The sequence below is a fragment of the Chionomys nivalis genome, chromosome X (genome assembly GCF_950005125.1).
Source record: "Chionomys nivalis chromosome X, mChiNiv1.1, whole genome shotgun sequence".
NCBI classification, from domain to species: domain Eukaryota; kingdom Metazoa; phylum Chordata; class Mammalia; order Rodentia; family Cricetidae; genus Chionomys; species Chionomys nivalis.
This window is the reverse complement of record NC_080112.1, coordinates 117,880,794-117,898,389: the sequence shown is the minus strand read 5'-3', so window position 1 is coordinate 117,898,389 and position 17,596 is coordinate 117,880,794. Positions and strand designations below refer to the sequence as shown.

Below are 17,596 nucleotides of genomic sequence, written 5' to 3'. Positions count from 1 at the left end.
TTCTCTGTTTTTCCCCAGGTTTGTTGTGCTGTTCATGGATGACCTGGGCCGTATTTCCCAGTGGAGCTCCATTGTGGCCGGAAGTCTCGCGGGCATGGTCTCCATGATTGTCACCTACCCTACGGACCTCATCAAAACCCGGTTGATTGTGCAGAACATGCTGGAACCATCTTACAGGGGGCTCAGCCATGCTTTTTCTACTATTTATCACCAAGAAGGGTTTTTGGCCCTTTATCGAGGGGTATCCCTCACTGTTTTAGGTAAGGTGGAACTTGACACCCCTTCTTGACACAGGTGAAGGTATAATATACTTTTGTAAATGCTTAAATCGATTTTAGAGGCCTCAAGTGACTCAGAAAAGCCTGGCTTCAAAGCCCCCCTCAAAAATGCCCAGCTGACATGAGTCTTCGGTGTGGAAATGTACGAGCAGGCACAACAGGATCTCGGTGATATCTACAGCCTTTGACAGAGCTACACATAGAGAGGCCTCTGTTTGTCAAATCCAGAAGGATTTAGTCCATTATGTAGTACTAGATGAGGTTAGTCACCCTGTCCTCTGGAGACTTGGCTTCTAGGGTGCCACTGTCTCCTGGTATCTTCACACCTCTCTGGCAGCTCTCTCTTATACAATATACCTGGCCCGTTTGGGTAACTTCCCTGAAATTTATTTTTAACCTCTATATGGGCTTTCTTTTGTTGATGTTTTTGTTTGTTTGTTTGTTAGAGAAAAGGTTGCACTCTGTAGCCCTGGCTGACCTGAAACTTGCTATGTAGACCAGGCTAGACTAAAACCTGCAGTGATCCTCGTACCTCTGCCTCCTGAATACTAAGATTACAAGCACATACCACCATGCTCAGCCTTCTACATTGGCCTTCTTACCCTGAATCCCCTCTCTAGATGACTCTGTCCTAAGCCAGTAGCTTCAATAAGCACGAATATATTTTGACTCCTAATATCTTTAATAACAATGCTAACATTTTTAGGAGTGCTCACTGGGCACTAAGTACATTTCTAGAAGTTTTTTATTACAATTTCTTATTCAAAATTTTTATCTTTATTCTTAGCTTTTAATATAACATTTTATTAAGTCTGAGAATTTCATATAATGTATTTGATCATATCCCCACTCCTCCCCTAACTCCTTCAAGATTCATCCCCTCATTTCCCTACCCCCTTCTCAATTTCATATCTTCTTTGCTAATAACCTATCCAGTCCAATCCGTGCTGCCCATATTTATACTTATGGATATAGGGTTATCCACAGGATCATGGTCAACCTAATAGGACCACACTCTTGAAGACTCTCCCACCCCCACAAAAGTTCATTCTTATTGTTTATTAATCATATATATATATATATATATATATATATATATATATCCAGATCTTATGCAGAGGTATGTGGTCAGAAATGTGGTTCCCCACCAAATCCAGAAGAGGACATTAGATGGGTGTTCTCACATGGGTGCCAAGAAACAAACTCATGTCCTCTGCAAGAACATAGCACACTAACTGCTGAAACGTCTCTCCAGCCCTCTTATGGCTAATTGATAGATACTTGTACACGTTTATGGGCTGTCATTTGATATTTTGATACACACATATATTCAGTAGTGATCAAATCAGAGCATTTAGCATATCCATCACCTCAAACCTTTATCGCTTCTTTGCTGTGAGGTCTCATTCTCCTATCAAGACTCTCTTTTCTAGCTACTCTGAAATGTACCATACTTTGTCACTAACTATAGTCAGCATGCTGAGCAAGAGATCACCACAATTTATTCTTCAGCTCTGACATACCATTGTTTGTTTCATTTTTTTTTTTTTTTTTGAGACAAGGTCACATTAAGTAATCCAGACTGGCCTGGAACTTGCTATGTAGTCCAGGCTACCTTTTAACTCTTGATCTTCCTGCCTTAGCTTCCGAGTGCTAGAATTACAGATGTGCGCCACCTTCCCAGGGCTGTCTAACTTTCTGCCTGTTGAACAACCTCTTAGACTTCATTTTAAATATGAGGAAGTAGGTGCTTAGCTACATAACTGGCTCAACGTAGAACAGGCAGTGGGATGCCCTGTGATTATGTGATTCTGGGGCCCTCTCCCTTAGCTACTGACTTAGATCAGTTCCTAATGGAACATACCTCTGTTGAACATGATGACCTCCATATTCCAGAGGTGCAAAATCTGCTGTCCTCATTAGTCTCAAACTTACTCTTCTTTATTCATCCCCTAGTTAACAAGACTGCCTTCCTTCCTTCCAGTGGCCCAAGCTCGAAGAAACTCAGGAATCACCTTGGTTCCTCCTCTCCCTGTTTCCCCTTTAGTCATTAAGCCTTGTCACTTTGACTTCTTTTAATGCACAAGTCTGTGCCCTCTTCCACCTTAGCTCAAGCCTCCGTCATCTTTCCTGCTGACTCTAGAGAGTCGGACTCTCCTCTGGCCCTCTGCCCTGTGTGCCCTGTGTACCGCTGCCAGAATGGGATGATCTTTCCTAATGCTCTGCCCTCGTTCCACTGCAATCCTGAAAAGCAATTTACTGCGACTTGTGTCAAAGAGTTAAAAGATGGTGGTGGCTAGAGCGGGGTCGCGACTCTATGTTCAATCCCTAACAAAACACAGAGAGATAGAGAGAATTCTCTTTTCTCTCATTCTTTCCTGGTTCTTCTGGGCAAAAGCAATCACTCTGATACTTGTGTGCATAAAGCGTCTTGTACAGCTCACTACATGTACATATCGGGGGTGACATATGAAGTGTTCCTGTACTTAATGGTAAATATCTATAGAAATTAGCTTGCTCTGAGCTGTGGTCCCAGCACTTGACATAGGGCCCAACACACAGCAAAAGATCTCTCGATTCCTATTTTTGAGACGAGGTCTAATGTCATGTCGGCTGGGCTTGAGCTCACTACGTAGGCAAGGCTGGCCTTTAACTCCAGATCGTCTTGCCTCAGCCGTTCTAGTGTTGGGGTTACAGACATGTGCTACCACTTCCAGCTTCCCCAAACGTTTTTGAAAATAGAAAGTTGGTGAGTCTTTTCAAATATATTTTGTTTATTAAATAGTACCTTTAGCCGGGCGGTGGTGGCGCACGCCTTTAATCCCAGCACTTGGGAGGCAGAGGCAGGTGGATCTCTGTGAGTTCGAGACCAGCCTGGTCTACAAGAGCTAGTTCCAGGACAGGCTCCAAAACCACAGAGAAACCCTGTCTCAAAAAAAAAAAAACCAAAAAAAAAAAGCAATAAAAAAATAGTACCTTTGCCTAGGGATAAGCGATATCCTACCTGTATTCTGCCTCCCGTTTTCACAGTGCTAGGGACGGAAGCTAGAGCTTTGTGAGCGCCCTGCCGCGGAGTCACACCCCAGCCGTACCCCATCTAGTAGATCTCTTTTTGCACTTCCACTTTTTACTTTATGTGTAGGGGTGTTTTGCCTACATGCATGTCTGTGTATCACGTGTGTGCAGTACCCATGGAGGTCAGAAAAAGGTGTCAGATCCACGGAAACTGGAGTTACAAATAGTCCCAAGCCACAGTGTGGGTGCTGGGAATTGAACCTGGGTCCTCTGGAAGAATGGCCAGTGCTCTGAACCACTGAGCCATCTCTCTATCTCACTTTTGAGGGACAAATTAGTTTATCTGTTAACTAAAGATGGTTCGGAAAGTTCCTGGAAATTTGTGAGAATACCAAATAGTATGTCCTCTGATTCGCCATCTTAGTTACTAGGAAGGTGAGGGTACCACTCTGTATAATGCTAACTGGGCCCTAAGACATCTCAGCAAGGTCAGGTAACCTCCATGGCCACCGTTATCACAGAATGCTTCCTTCTGCACAAGGAAACAGTCCCTTTCTAGGCTCCCAAACTGGATCAAGTACTGCCTACTAACTTTTTTATTTTTCGAGACAGGGTTTCTCTGTGTAACATCCCTAGTTGTAGCTCTTGTAGACCAGGCTGGCCTCGAACTCACCGAGATCTGCCTGCTTCTGCCTCCCGAGTGCTGGGATTAAAAGTATGCGCCACCACTGCCCAGCCTAGTATCTTCTTTAATGGAAGTGATTTTTTAAAGATTTTATTTTCTTTACAAGTGTGTGTGTGTGTGTGTGTGTGTGTGTGTGTGTAGGTGTGTGCACATGAGTGCAGGTGCCTGTGGAGGCTAGAAGATGGTGTCAAATTCCCTGGAGCTGGAGTTACAGGTGGTCGGGAGCCACCTGATGTAGGTGCCCCCCTGCAAGAACAGTAGGTGTTCTTATCTTATGAGCCATCTCTTCAGTGCTATGGAAAGGACTCCTTGCAATGTTTCTTTTCATTCTTTTCTCCTTTTTGTATTTCAAAAACACAGTAAAGCCCTAAACATTGTAAATAACTATATCCTCACTGAAGACCGCAGTTGATTATTGTTTTAACTTTGTCACATGCCTATGCATCCCTCGGAGCCATTCACCAGTCCATCTTTTTCTTTGGTGACTTTTGTGTCTGATTTTTGAGACTCGGTTTCACTGTGTGTGGACCTCTGCCTCCCGAATACTAGGATCAAAAGTGTGCACCGCCACCACCTGACTTCTTTGGCGATTTTAATGTAAGTTACAGCATCTGTATCACAAACCCAAGTTCAGCATCTAGTTGGGTTTTTTTTTTCTCTTCTGCCTGAAGCAGTGTCTCATGCAGTCAAGTAGCCCAAGCTGGCAATAAACATTGCTATGTAGGTAAGAATGAACTTGAACTCCTGATCCTCCTGCCTCCACCTCCTAGGTGCTGGGATTATAGGTGTGTGTCGTCACACCGAGCTCTCAAGACTGGCTTATAGTTCTTTCATGTGCAGAGTATTGATGGTAAACTGCACCAACCTTGAGTGGACCAGCTCAGGATTTTGGTGACCATATGGTGTTGTCACGGCACCCCCAGACCATGCCCTGTTGCTCCTTAACTGGCAGGGCTTTAAACAGCCCCAAACCTGCTATTCCCATCATACAGCCCTCAGGCATTCCTTTGCTCCAGACAGTGGTTCCCCAGAGAGCAACCTCTCCTTGTGCTTGATTCCAGGCGCTGTTCCCTTCTCTGCTGGTTCCCTTCTAGTCTACATGAACCTGGAGAAAATCTGGAATGGACCCCGGGACCGCTTCTCTCACCTGCAGAACTTTGCCAATGTCTGTGTGGCTGCTGCTGTGAGCCAGACGCTTTCCTTCCCCTTTGACACCGTGAAGAGAAAGATGCAGGTGCGGAGCACTGGGAGGGAGGGGGCTTGAAGCATTTGCACTTAGGTAGCCACAAAAAATGCTCGATTCCACCCACCCCCTCCTGCCCAACAGCCCCACCACGGATGCCCTGTTTCTAAAGAGCTCAGGGCTGCTCATGCAAATCTATGTAGTCTCTAACACTTCTGCTAAACTCAGGGTGACTAGGTGTCTTCTAGAAAGCTTCCAGATGAGTCTCCCTTTTCTTTCCTGGTCCCCAAATACATTACTTACTTGCCTGCAACCACAGAAAAGGAGGACACTGCAGAATGCAACCTGCTAACTTGCCCTCCCGATGTCACCATAAGGAGAATGTAGCACTCTTTCTTCTCATCATGCCTTCTCTCAGTAAAACCTACTAGCTAGGACTAAAATAAACCAAGAGCCATAAAACAGCAAGGGACAGCAGAAAGAAACTGCATTTCAAATGGGTGCTATCTTGGGCGCTGTCCTAACAATTCCCCAGGGAAACGTGGTCACGATAGGGCACAAAGGCAAAAGAAAACAAACTGAAGAACCAGCTTAGCCTAAATTCTTATCAGCAAAACCAAACCTGATCAGTGATGTAACACTAAGCAAGACTGGCGGGTTTGTCCCTTCCCCTAACCCTGTTCACTCCATCGGCTTGTCTGCTTCCTTAGCCTATTTTTGATAATCTGTGTGTTCCTGAAGCTCTGGGTGGAAAAGAATCTGGGGTCATTTGCATTTGCAACTTGAAATGAGTAGTCCCACTAGTTGGTTTCTGTTGGTTTCTCCACGTGACTCTGACTTGCCCTCGGGTTTTTCAGCGCTCCTCCCCACTTCCTGTTTCCCTGCTATAGTATCCTTTGACCAGTCTGCTCAGTGCCAAAAACCCTGAAGGTACTTCACTTACTAACACTGTCTTCAGACATGATGACACTCCACTCTGCCCCTCGGATCCACAAACCATTTCATCTGCCTGGGCTGCCTTTTTCCTGACCTTGTCCAGATGAACCACTGCCACATTGGTGGCTGTCCTTGAACTCACAGAGATCCGCCTGCCTCCCCCTCCTGAGTGCTGGGATTAAAGGCATGTGCCACTAAGCCCAGGCTCTTAATGAAATTTACACTCCAAATTGAGGCGGAGCAAATGAATGTAGACAGATTATATAGATATATACAGCTTTAATAAGGAAATAGACTTACAGGACCACAGGTTCCCGCGGCGGAGCAAAAGACAAAAAGGGCTGCTGGGCTCACGCCCGGCAGATTTATCCGTAAACATTAGCCCGAGGCGAACACGCCCCCAATGGGTGGGGCTATGTCCCTACATCTCCCCCTTTTGTCTAAATAAGATAGAACCAAACCAAATACAACTATATACAATAATAACAAATAATAAATATAACAAACAATATTGAGAACAAAACTTTTGCTAAACATTCTATCTCAAGGAGTCTAAATAACATAGAGAGTAACTACAATTATATAATCTTCAACTCCGTCAAAGATCTGAGAAGGGAATAAAGATTACTTAACAATCGAGAGATATCCAAAAATGTGCAACAATTGACAGAGACAACTGACTACCTGGGCAATCACCCAAAGTCTCGTTTGCAATGTTGAGTCAACCAACTTTGGCTAAGGCCTAACATAACTGGCATACCATTATTAAAGGCAAGGAACTTTCTTAGGACTATCCTACCCTGTCTTGGCAAGATAAGACAATCCTGTTTCATCCACTTAGGGATATTCTGTATCTTTGTCAGAAGTTGAGGTATGGGCTTTTCTTAACCCAAAGGCCAGTTCTGCCAAGAAGACAAGCTCCCAGTGGAGTGTCTTTGGTGCTCAACGTTCTCTCGGGAGTAGAGTGGTGTTGCCAGGAGTAATTGTGTCTCTTTGGCATAGAAATTTTAGGTTAGATTAAAGGCCATTTTCTACAACTCTTCGAAGAGGCTGAAGATCATACTATCTATACTAAATATAATCTCTATGTACTAAAAGACCTGATAAACTTAAAAATAAATATGACAAACATATAATTCTCAATACCTATCTAACTTTGAAGACTAAAAGAATAAACAACTGTGCAATATATGAAGACAATGATCTTCAACTGTAAACAATGTCATAGTATCAGAGGTAGAAATGTACAATGTAATATGGTAGATGTATCAATACAATATAGACAAAGTTATAAGCATACTCATACAAAAATAGAGGTAGGAACACTCACATTCAATATTCAACATATCAGTATACAAGAAACAGTACCAGTACAATTTTCTATAAACAGTAATTCACAAATACCAATCATCCCAAAAAACCAGTTAATCCCCCTTCTTCTTCCTCTTTTCTCTTTTTTTTTTTTTTTTTTTTTTTTTTTTTTTTTTTTCAAAAAATTATCACCCCATCCCCTCAACCCTAAACCAACCACTAAAAGATGTCCCCAACCCTGAGGGCAAACTCTGTTGGGAGAGGGGACGTCGTCCTCTAAGATTGCTTCTAGCTGATATGGGGGCGACGTTCTTCTTAGGGGGTCCTGTGAAAGCAAATGATGGTAAAATTCCCAAATTAACCTTTGACCTAAGAAAATTATAACTAGTCTCAGAGCGTTTTGAGAAGGTCCGACCAGAGTGTTGTCAAAAATGTGCACCATTCAAAATTGTCTCTTGTAGTTGGTACCAAAAAACAGGTCTAATATTAGCGCTTTAAAAAAAAAATTCATGACGTCATAAAAACCAGATGAAGTTGATGTTGTGGGGCCCCATCTTCATCCTGGAAACTTCAAAGATTACTGTAGGAAAATTTGTTGCTTGTTATGGGAAATGTAAACATTAACAACAAGGACATATACTGACATATAAAGAAAGACACAGATATGAGGAAAAGCAAAGAAAGTTTAAGACATATATATATATATATATAAATTAATACTTACAGAACAAGTCCCTCCATCAGTAATTAAATATTAGGGGTACCTTAAATTCTTTGAAGATGGATATTTTCCTGTGGAGATAAGAAGAGAACCCTACCCCCAACCTATCTGTATTACTTACCATCAGTATGATTGCCATCCATGTGATTGAATTGTTATTTATCTTTCCCAACTGGCTTCTCTTCATCAAAACGAACCTTTATCAATTTTGTTGGAATCCACAATTTTTCCTCACCTGTGGAGACAAGAGCAAATCCCCTTCCCCAACGCAGCACATCTCCTGGCTTCCATTGTGAGGTCAGCACGTCCTTGAAATAAACTGGTTGATTTAGTTCAGTAGACTTTTCCATTATCCAATGTCTTTCTGCAGCCGATGTTCCCTTCTCATTAGCGTTGAGGAAATTCAAGGTTAACAAAGCATTATGTAACCTATTTCTGGGGGTGTTTTCCACCCCTTTCTGTTTGTTCAACATATCCTTTATAGTTCGATTTGATCTTTCTATGACTGCTTGACCTGTAGGATTGTATGGTATACCTGTAACATGCTTGATATTGTAATAATCAAAAAACCGTTTCATTTTCCTAGAGACATAAGCAGGACCATTATCTGTCTTTATTTGTGTAGGTATACCCATGATAGCCATGACTTCTAATAAATGAGTGATAACTGAATCAGCTTTTTCTGAACTTAAAGCCGTTGCCCACTGAAAGCCTGAATACGTGTCAATGGTGTGATGAACATATTTTAATTTGCCAAATTCTGCAAAGTGGAACACATCCATCTGCCAGATTTCATTCCTTTGGGTGCCCTTTGGATTAGCCCCTGCAGGCAGTGGCGTTTGGTTATAGAAAGAGCAAGTAGGGCATTTCTTTACAATCTCCCTAGCTTGTTGCCATGTAATAGAAAACTCTTTCTTCAAACCTTTGCTATTAACATGATGTTTTTTATGAAATTCAGAGGCTTGTAGCACACTACCAATCAATAATTGATCAATTTCTGCATTACCTTGTGCTAGAGGACCTGGCAGACCCGTATGGGATCGGATGTGTGTTATGTACATAGGGCAAAGCCTGTTCCTAATCAAATCTTGCACCTGGATAAACAAAGAGGTTAGTTCTGTATCATCAGGTATAAATTCAGCAGTTTCAATATGTAAAATAACTCTTTCTGCATATTGTGAATCAGTAACTATATTAATAGGTTCTTTAAAATCCCTTAGCACCATAAGAATGGCATATAATTCTGCCTTCTGGACAGAATCATAAGGACTTTGTTCCACCTTACCCAAGTCTTCTGATTTGTAACCTGCCTTCCCTGATTTATTGGCATCAGTATAGAACGTACGGGCTCCAGTTATTGGAGTATCACGGACGATTCGAGGAAGGATCCAAGAAGTTCTCTTTATGAAGTTAAGCCTCTTGCTTTTTGGATAGTTGTTATTAATGTCTCCCAAGAAATTAGCACAAGCTCTTTGCCATGGTTCATTATCTTCCCATAATTTCTTTAGTTCATCAGCAGTGAAAGGCACTATAATTTCTGCTGGGTCTATGCCTGCTAGTTGACGAAGTCTCAACTTGCCTTTTATAATTAACTCAGAGACTTTTTCTACATAAGTTTTCAGTTTCTTACTTGGTTTATGTGGTAAAAAGATCCATTCCAAGATAATATCATCTCTCTGCATTAAAATTCCTGTAGGGGAAATTTTTGATGGTAGTATGACGAGAATACAGTCGAGCTCTGGATTTACCCTGTCCACATGCGCCTGTTGTAATTTTTCCTCAATCATTGTCAGTTCCTTTTCTGCTTCAGCTGTTAATTCTCTGGGACTGTTTAAATCTTTGTCACCATCCAAGGTTTTGTTCAAATGAATTATTAGATCAGGTGTTATCCCAATAGCTGGCCGTAGACTGGAAATGTCCCCTAATAGTCTTTGAAAGTCATTAAGAGTCCGTAGGCGATCTCTCCGAATTTGTGCCTTTTGTGTCTTAATTTTTTGTAAACCTATTTTATAACCTAAATAATTAACAGAATCTCCCTTCTGAATCTTTTCAGGAGCAATTTGCAATCCCCATTTTGGTAAAAGTATTTTTATTTCTTCAAACAGTCTGTTCAAGGTATCCATGTTTGAATCGGATAACAAAATGTCGTCCATGTAGTGATATACTATCGATTTGGGAAATTTCTTGCGTATTATTTGCAATGGTTGATTCACAAAATATTGGCACAGGGAGGGGCTATTTAACATACCCTGGGGGAGGACGGTCCAGTGGTACCTCCTCGAAGGTTGAGAATTATTATAAGTAGGCACTGTGAAGGCAAATTTTTCTCTATCTTCTTTTTGTAAAGGTATAGTGAAAAAACAATCCTTTAAATCAATAACTATGAGAGGCCATCCTTTCGGCAATAAAGAGGGCAAAGGAATTCCAGATTGCAGAGGGCCCATAGGTTGAATAACCTTGTTGATGGCCCTGAGATCTGTCACCATTCTCCATTTACCTGATTTTTTCTTAACCACAAATACAGGAGAATTCCAAGGGCTGGTAGATTCTTCTATATGTCCAGCATCTAATTGCTCTTGTACCAACTGTTCTAAAGCCTGTAACTTTTCCTCAGCTAAAGGCCATTGCTTTGTCCATATTGGTTTCTCAGTCAACCATTTTAAAGGCAAGGCTGTTGGTATCTCTGAAGGGACATCAATTGCTTGTTCTTGTACAGCCCGAATGGCCGGTTTTCTCCGTTTGTAATATCTTTTAATATTATCCCCAGAAATATAGGCTCTAGAAGTAGCAGGAATGTTAATTTGGGTATTCCATTGTTGTAATAGGTCACGACCCCATAAATTCATTGCAATATTGGCTACATATGGCCTTAATTTTCCTATTTGTCCCTCTGGACCTATACATTCAACCCATCTCGTGCTCTGCCTTACTCGAGATAGGGTTCCAATTCCCAGGAGCTGAACATTTACATTCTGAAGAGGCCAATATGGATGCCAAGATTCTGGGGTAATGATACTTACATCCGCACCTGTGTCCAGCAGGCCAGTAATAAAAATGCCATTTACACACACTCTCAGCTTTGGTCTTTGGTCATTTATAGAAGTTTGCCAAAACACACGGAACTCATCTTTCTGATCATTATTTCTTGTAACAGTAGGCATGGGGCTTTCTAATTGTCCTGACGAGTCACGTTCTCTGTAGTAACTGGAAATGACTGAACCATGTTTGCCATGGGGGCCTGTGAGGCCCCCCCTCTCACGTTTCCCGTCTGTATCAGGTTGCCTTGTCTATCTCTTGTAGACCTGCACTCATTCGTCCAGTGTCTGCCCTTTCCACATCTTCTACATAAACCTGAAGGCTGAGTCCTCCTATTTCTGTTATTTCTAGAAGATGCATTATTATTATTCCTGAAAATCCGTTGTCTACAATTCCTTTTCATATGACCCATTTTGCCACAATTAAAACATTTGGTATTCTGATGTCTCCTTTTACCATTGGAAATTGCTTCTTCTACCCATGCTTCAGTGCCATAGTCAAATGTATCAACATCTAGTGTATGCAAGACCCATTCTTCTAATGGCGCTGATCTGAGCTTTAAAGGTCCCAAAATCCTTTTGCATTCCACATTTGCATTTTCATAAGCCAAAGTCTCGATCATTATACGTCTTACTTCTGGGTCAGATATCCCTATTTGTACAGCTTTAGTTATTCTTTGTAAAAAGTCACTAAAGGGTTCTCTCTGACCCTGTTTAACTCTGACAAATGATTCCATCCTCTGTCCTGGGTCTTGCACCCTGTCCCAAGCCCTTAAGGCTGCTGTAGTACACACGGAGAGTATGTTTTCATCCAAATTAGCTTGTTCCTGAGGCTCAGAAAATAGCCCCTCTCCCAAAATTTGATCTATGGAAATCTCAGTTCCCTTTGCTCTTTCTTGCTGTTCTAAAAGTCTAGCCTCTTGCCTGAATAAGCATTTCCATTTTAATTGCGTTCCACTCTCAAGGACAGCAGAGCTCAGCTGAAACCAGTCAGAGGGCGTGACCTTATTTGTGGTGGCCCAAGATCTTAGCATCTCTTTAACAAAAGAGGCATTCATTCCAAAAGTCATTACAGCCTGTTTAATTTCTTTGAGATCATTCATACGGACAGGTTCCCATGTATCTTCCTTGATGAACCTAGGGTTTCTGGAACCAACTACTTTCTCAGTTGTTACAACTGGAAAGGCAGGTAGAACTGTAGGTAGAGCTTTGTGGGAATTGTCCCGGAGGGATTTACCCACAGATTTAGTTAAAATATGCTTTTCTACCTCTTGCTCTTCTTCCTCAGAATTTAGAAATTCCTCAATCATTTCAATTCTATTCACCATTGCCTTCTTTAATGTCTGAATCTCCTGTCCAGAATTATGTTCTAAAGCCTTCATTGAGGATTCTAAAGTATGAAGTTTGTCCATTAGAGATAATGTCTCATCTTTGGACATAAGTTTTATAGCATATACCGTGCCTTCTTGTACAGATAATCTTTCTGTCAATCTGTCATAAGCTTTAGACAAAATCCGATTGTCACATTCAGCAGTTTTGATTCTCTCAGTTAATGTTTCTGTTCCTACTGAAAGGGACTGTAGCTTACGATCCAAATCAGCTGTTCCTTCTTCCATAGTAATGAATTTCTCCTTAATATCAGCCGTTAATATTTCAGTTCCTACTGAAAGGGACTGAAGCTTACAACTCAAATCAGCTGTTCCCTCTTCCATAGTAATGAATTTCTCCTTAACATCAGCCTGTACCTCTTCTAAATTTTTTTCAGTTTGTCGAGTTGTGTTAAACAAAGATCTGTTCTCTGCCTGGAGAACTTCAAACTGATTTTTGAGAAGATTGTTGTCATTCTCAATTATTTTTAAGCGTTCAACCTCGTCTCGTAAAGACTTTATCATATTTCTATTATCAAACCATACAGTACCAAGGAAAACTACGAATCCCAGAAAGATCCATATCTGTGGGCTGACAGACACTTCTTGTAAAATCTCCCACATGGTACAACTGAAAAGGCTGTTAAAGTCTTGAATGGTAATGTTTTCAGACATTTTTCTTATTTATAAAAGAAAATTATGTACCTGTAATGAAGTTTTCCTGCCAGTGGTGGCTAAAGAAATGCACCTGAGTCCACGTGGTCTAAGCCAGAGCCGGTCTGAAACAATTAACTCAAAACAAAAATTATTGTACTGCCTGTTAAGGAAAGGGGTTGGTGGCTTTTACTTCAAAACCGCGGGTGCTTCACTTAAATCAGGCAGTGAAGGTTTGGAAGAAACAGGGAGCTATTAACTGCTCTGTGGGGGTTGCTGCTCTGCGACCGTAGTGGCCTGGAGTGGGGGAAGGGAAAGCGAGCAGGGAGCACGCTGTAAATAGCCTTCCTGAGCTCACGCAACTAGCCGGGAAAGGTGGAGCTTGCGCCCCCCCTGTGCCGGGTCGGGGGCAAGATAGCCCCACGTTGGGCGCCAAATGTGGCGGAGCAAATGAATGTAGACAGATTATATAGATATATACAGCTTTAATAAGGAAATAGACTTACAGGACCACAGGTTCCCGCGGCGGAGCAAAAGACAAAAAGGGCTGCTGGGCTCACGCCCGGCAGATTTATCCGTAAACATTAGCCCGAGGCGAACACGCCCCCAATGGGTGGGGCTATGTCCCTACACCAAATAGAGTCTTTGATCCACAGCAGCAGCCAGAGAGCGTGGTCCAGCTCCTATCACCACCATCAACTGTCATTTCTCAGGCCATGAATCCAATAGTTGAAAATGTGCTTACATTGCTTTAATTCTAATTCATTGTTTATAAGTGGGGCTCCACAGTTTTCAGTGCTGCCCCTTGCACTTCTTTATAATTTTTATTTGCCCCTTGCCAGTTTTGGGGGGATGTCTAGATTTTCCTATTGATTGGGAACAGGTCTTTACATATTAAAGGTATTAACCTTTGTCATACATGGCACATTCTCTTCCATATCATATCTGCTAACATTTAGATTAATGTTGCTTATGCGGGGCGTTTTTTTGTTTGTTTGTTTGTTTGTTTTTTTTTGAGATACAATCTCACAGTATAACCCAGGCTGGTCTGGAACTCACTGTGTAGCCAGGCTGGCATAAAGCTTGTGGCAACCTCTATCAGGGCTGAGCATTCTTGCATCAGCACCATCCTGTTTCAGTTCTCACAGCTTTCTAACACCCTCTACCTTCACTGCCCTTCTTCGCAACATCTCCTTGATTCCTTGATCTTATTTGCCTCCCTGGTAAGCTTCAAATTTGCCTAGTGTTTAGGATTGGAATCACAGAACCGTGCAAACCTACAGTGATGTGTGTAAAACAGTCCATCTTCTCTTCAGGACCACAGTATGTACCCCTCCTTTAGCTTCACTTATCTCTTTTTTTTTAAGGTATAATCATATAAGATAGCCACTCTCCAACCTCTCTGTCATATTCAAATGGTAACCAAATGTTTCAACTCTTAGGAAAAGATTTTCTTTTCAGAAGTTATTTCCCTCATAAAAATCTTTATATTCTTTCCAGAAAAGACACCTTTTTGCAGTGCTGAGGATGGACTCTCCGGTCTTGTGCATGCTAGGTTGATTGTGCTACTGCTGAGTTACAGCTGGAAAGACATTTTTTAAAGCTTCAGAGGAGGGGCTGGAGAGTTGGCAGCCCCCCCTTTTTATCTCCTTGGGTACCGAGCACCCATGTGGCACACACACATATGTGCAGGCAAAGCAGCCGTACACACAAAACTATAAAATACGCTACTTAAATTTTTTTCTCAAGAGCTTGTAAGAAGTAGGAAGAAAGCATGGAAAGTATGGCCATGTCCTAAGGTTTCCCTCATTATTAAAAATCCTAGATTTAGGGCTAAGGATGAAGTGCAGTGATAAAACACTTGCCTACTGTGTAGAGTTCTGGAGTCAGTCTCCAGCGACACACACGTGCATCACGGGTGGTGGTGGCAGCACATGCCTTTACAGCACTCAAGGCGGAGCTCTGTGAGTTCAAGGCCAGCATGGTCTACAGAGTAAGTTCCAGGATAGCCAGGGTTACATAAAGAAACCCTGTTTCTAAAAAAAGAAAAAAGAATCTCTTTCACTTTCTCACCTCTTATGATTCTAGTGTAGCTTATGTAGAATTTGGTGAGTTTAGCCACCTATCTGTAATGGACCCACCTAAGACCTGAACCTGGAGACCTAGGAGTAGAACTATTCACCAGAAAAGCTTTCAGGGAAGTTCAATGATGCCTGGATGTGAAGGAGTGAGATTTCAGTCTTCTCCATAAGTCTTCAGCTTTACTTTCTAAACTATTTTCTATTTTCTAACACATTTACATTACTTTCTCTTTCTAGGAGCTAAAATAATGTCTTCCTCAAGGAGACTTAAGTGTCTTAGGGTTTCTATTGCTTCAACAAAACACCATGACTAAAGTAAGCTGGGGAGGACAGGGTTTATGTGGCGTACACTTCTACTTCTTGTTCATCACTGAAGGAAGTGAGGACAGGAACTCAAACAGAGCGGAAACCTGGAGGCAGGAGCTGATGCAGAGGTCATGCAGGGGCACCGCTTACTGGCTTGTACCCCGTGGTTTGTTCAGCCTGCTTTTTATAGAACCCAGGACCACCAGCCCAGGGATGGCACCACCTACAGTGGGCTGGGCCCTCCCACATCAATTACTAATTAAGACAATGCCCTACAGCTGGATCTCATGGAGGCATTGCCTCAACTGAGGCTTCTTCCTCTCTGATGACTTAAGGTTGTGTCAAGTTGACACAAAACCAGTTACTATAAGACTCTAACCAATACTTCATTGTATACTAGAATATACCCATAATGGTCTGCCACCAATGATGGCAAGACACACTGGGAGTGAAAAGTTTGAGTGCAGTCCCAATCATTTTTCCTTTGTAGACAATGCATACATACATACATACATACATACATAGAACTTCAGATGCTGCTGAGTGTGGCGGTGCATCCCTGTAATCTCAGTACTTAAGAGATAGAGTCAAAACCACCAAAACTTCAAGGCCATCCTCATCTATATAGCCTCAAGAAAACAACAAAAACAGAGAAAACAGTCTTCAGATAAATGCAAAATCATAATGGTTGTTTTAAAAGATGCAACGTGGGGCTGGAGAGATGGCTCAGAGGTTAAGAGCATTGACTATTCTTTCAAAGGTCCTGAGTTCAATTCCCAGCAACCACCTGGTGGCCCACAACCATCTGTAATGGGATCTGGTGCCCTCTTCTGGCCTGCAGGCATACACACAGACAGAATTTGTATCCATAATAAATAAATATAAAAAAGCTTTTTTTAAAAAAAAAAGATGCAACGTAATCAAGCTGCAAAACAGGATTGGCAGTTAATTATGAATAACATCGTAAATACCATAAATACCATAAGATATAGTAAGTCAATTAACAGGTATATTAGCAGGAATGTTATTTTATGGGTTAATAAATATAATACCTTGTCCATATTATCTATTTTTTTAAAAAATTTAATAGCCAGGACAGAGCCAGGAGCTTTTTAATGCAAACAAGGCATTACCGTCTCTGACCACTAGGTGTCACTGCAGTAAATGCAGAGTATTTGAGCCGTGGAAAAGTATATAAGCCCGCAGCTCAATGACAGTTTCCAACCTCACAATCCCAGCTGGAAATCATTTTTAGTTAGGAAGATAAGGAGCCAGAGGCAACAGGAAACACCTCAAGTGTTTTTTTTTCTTGTAAAGCACACAATACAAAATTCATCAAAAAGAGAGCACCATAAAAACCATCTGCCCCCACTGGATTAGGCAGGGTTTACCAACTTAATTTGTCACAAGGGGCTTGTACAGGGCAACCCAGCTTCTGTGACCTGAACACAGTTAATGGTAACATTTGCATTCCATTGGTTTTCTCCATGGCACTGCCCAACAAGAAGCAAATCAACAGCAGGTGTCTGGTGGATCGCCAACTGAACAGGGACTTTTTCCCAGCACCCACAGAGGCTGGCGCCTTTGTCTGAGTGCCTGGTTGTCTTAATAGGCTTTTATCCAGATACTTGTGCATGCAGTCTGTCTGTTTCATACAGAGTTCCAGGCTGGAACTCTTCTGAACATTAATGACAATAATCAGAAGTCTTGTTTAACCACCTGAGCTTGCAATCACTTTATTCTGTTTTTCTTTTTCTTGCTTGGCATGCTAGAGGATGGAGAGGTAAATAATTTATGCATGTTCATGTTTTGAGAGAATGTTTCTGGCAGAGGGGAGGAAGGTCAGCTGCATGCCCAAGTGGAATGAAGTGCCTCTACCTGTTGTGGTTTTGGACTCTAATGTCACTGCCTGAAATCTCCTTCTCCATGCTTCTGGGCATTTTAACCCAAGCTTTTCCCAGATACAGCCTAGCCCTTCTGTCTGGATGACCACACCTGGCTAAGAGCCCGGGCCAGAAGATACT

The 17,596-nt window shown here is 42.0% G+C and overlaps 2 protein-coding genes across 2 annotated transcripts in view; one reads left to right on the top strand and one right to left on the bottom strand.

Moving 5' to 3' along the window:
- The window catches only part of LOC130867582 (A-kinase anchor protein 17B-like), a 177,163-nt gene that overhangs the window by 128,630 nt on the left and 30,937 nt on the right, over positions 1-17,596 (bottom strand). The window lies entirely within an intron of this gene.
- The window catches only part of Slc25a43 (solute carrier family 25 member 43), a 40,132-nt gene that overhangs the window by 6,549 nt on the left and 15,987 nt on the right, over positions 1-17,596 (top strand). The window contains exons 2-3 of the mRNA XM_057759632.1: positions 19-260; positions 5,040-5,212. Coding sequence (XP_057615615.1) covers positions 19-260; positions 5,040-5,212 — 415 coding nt within the window. The remainder of the gene's footprint in view (positions 1-18; positions 261-5,039; positions 5,213-17,596) is intronic.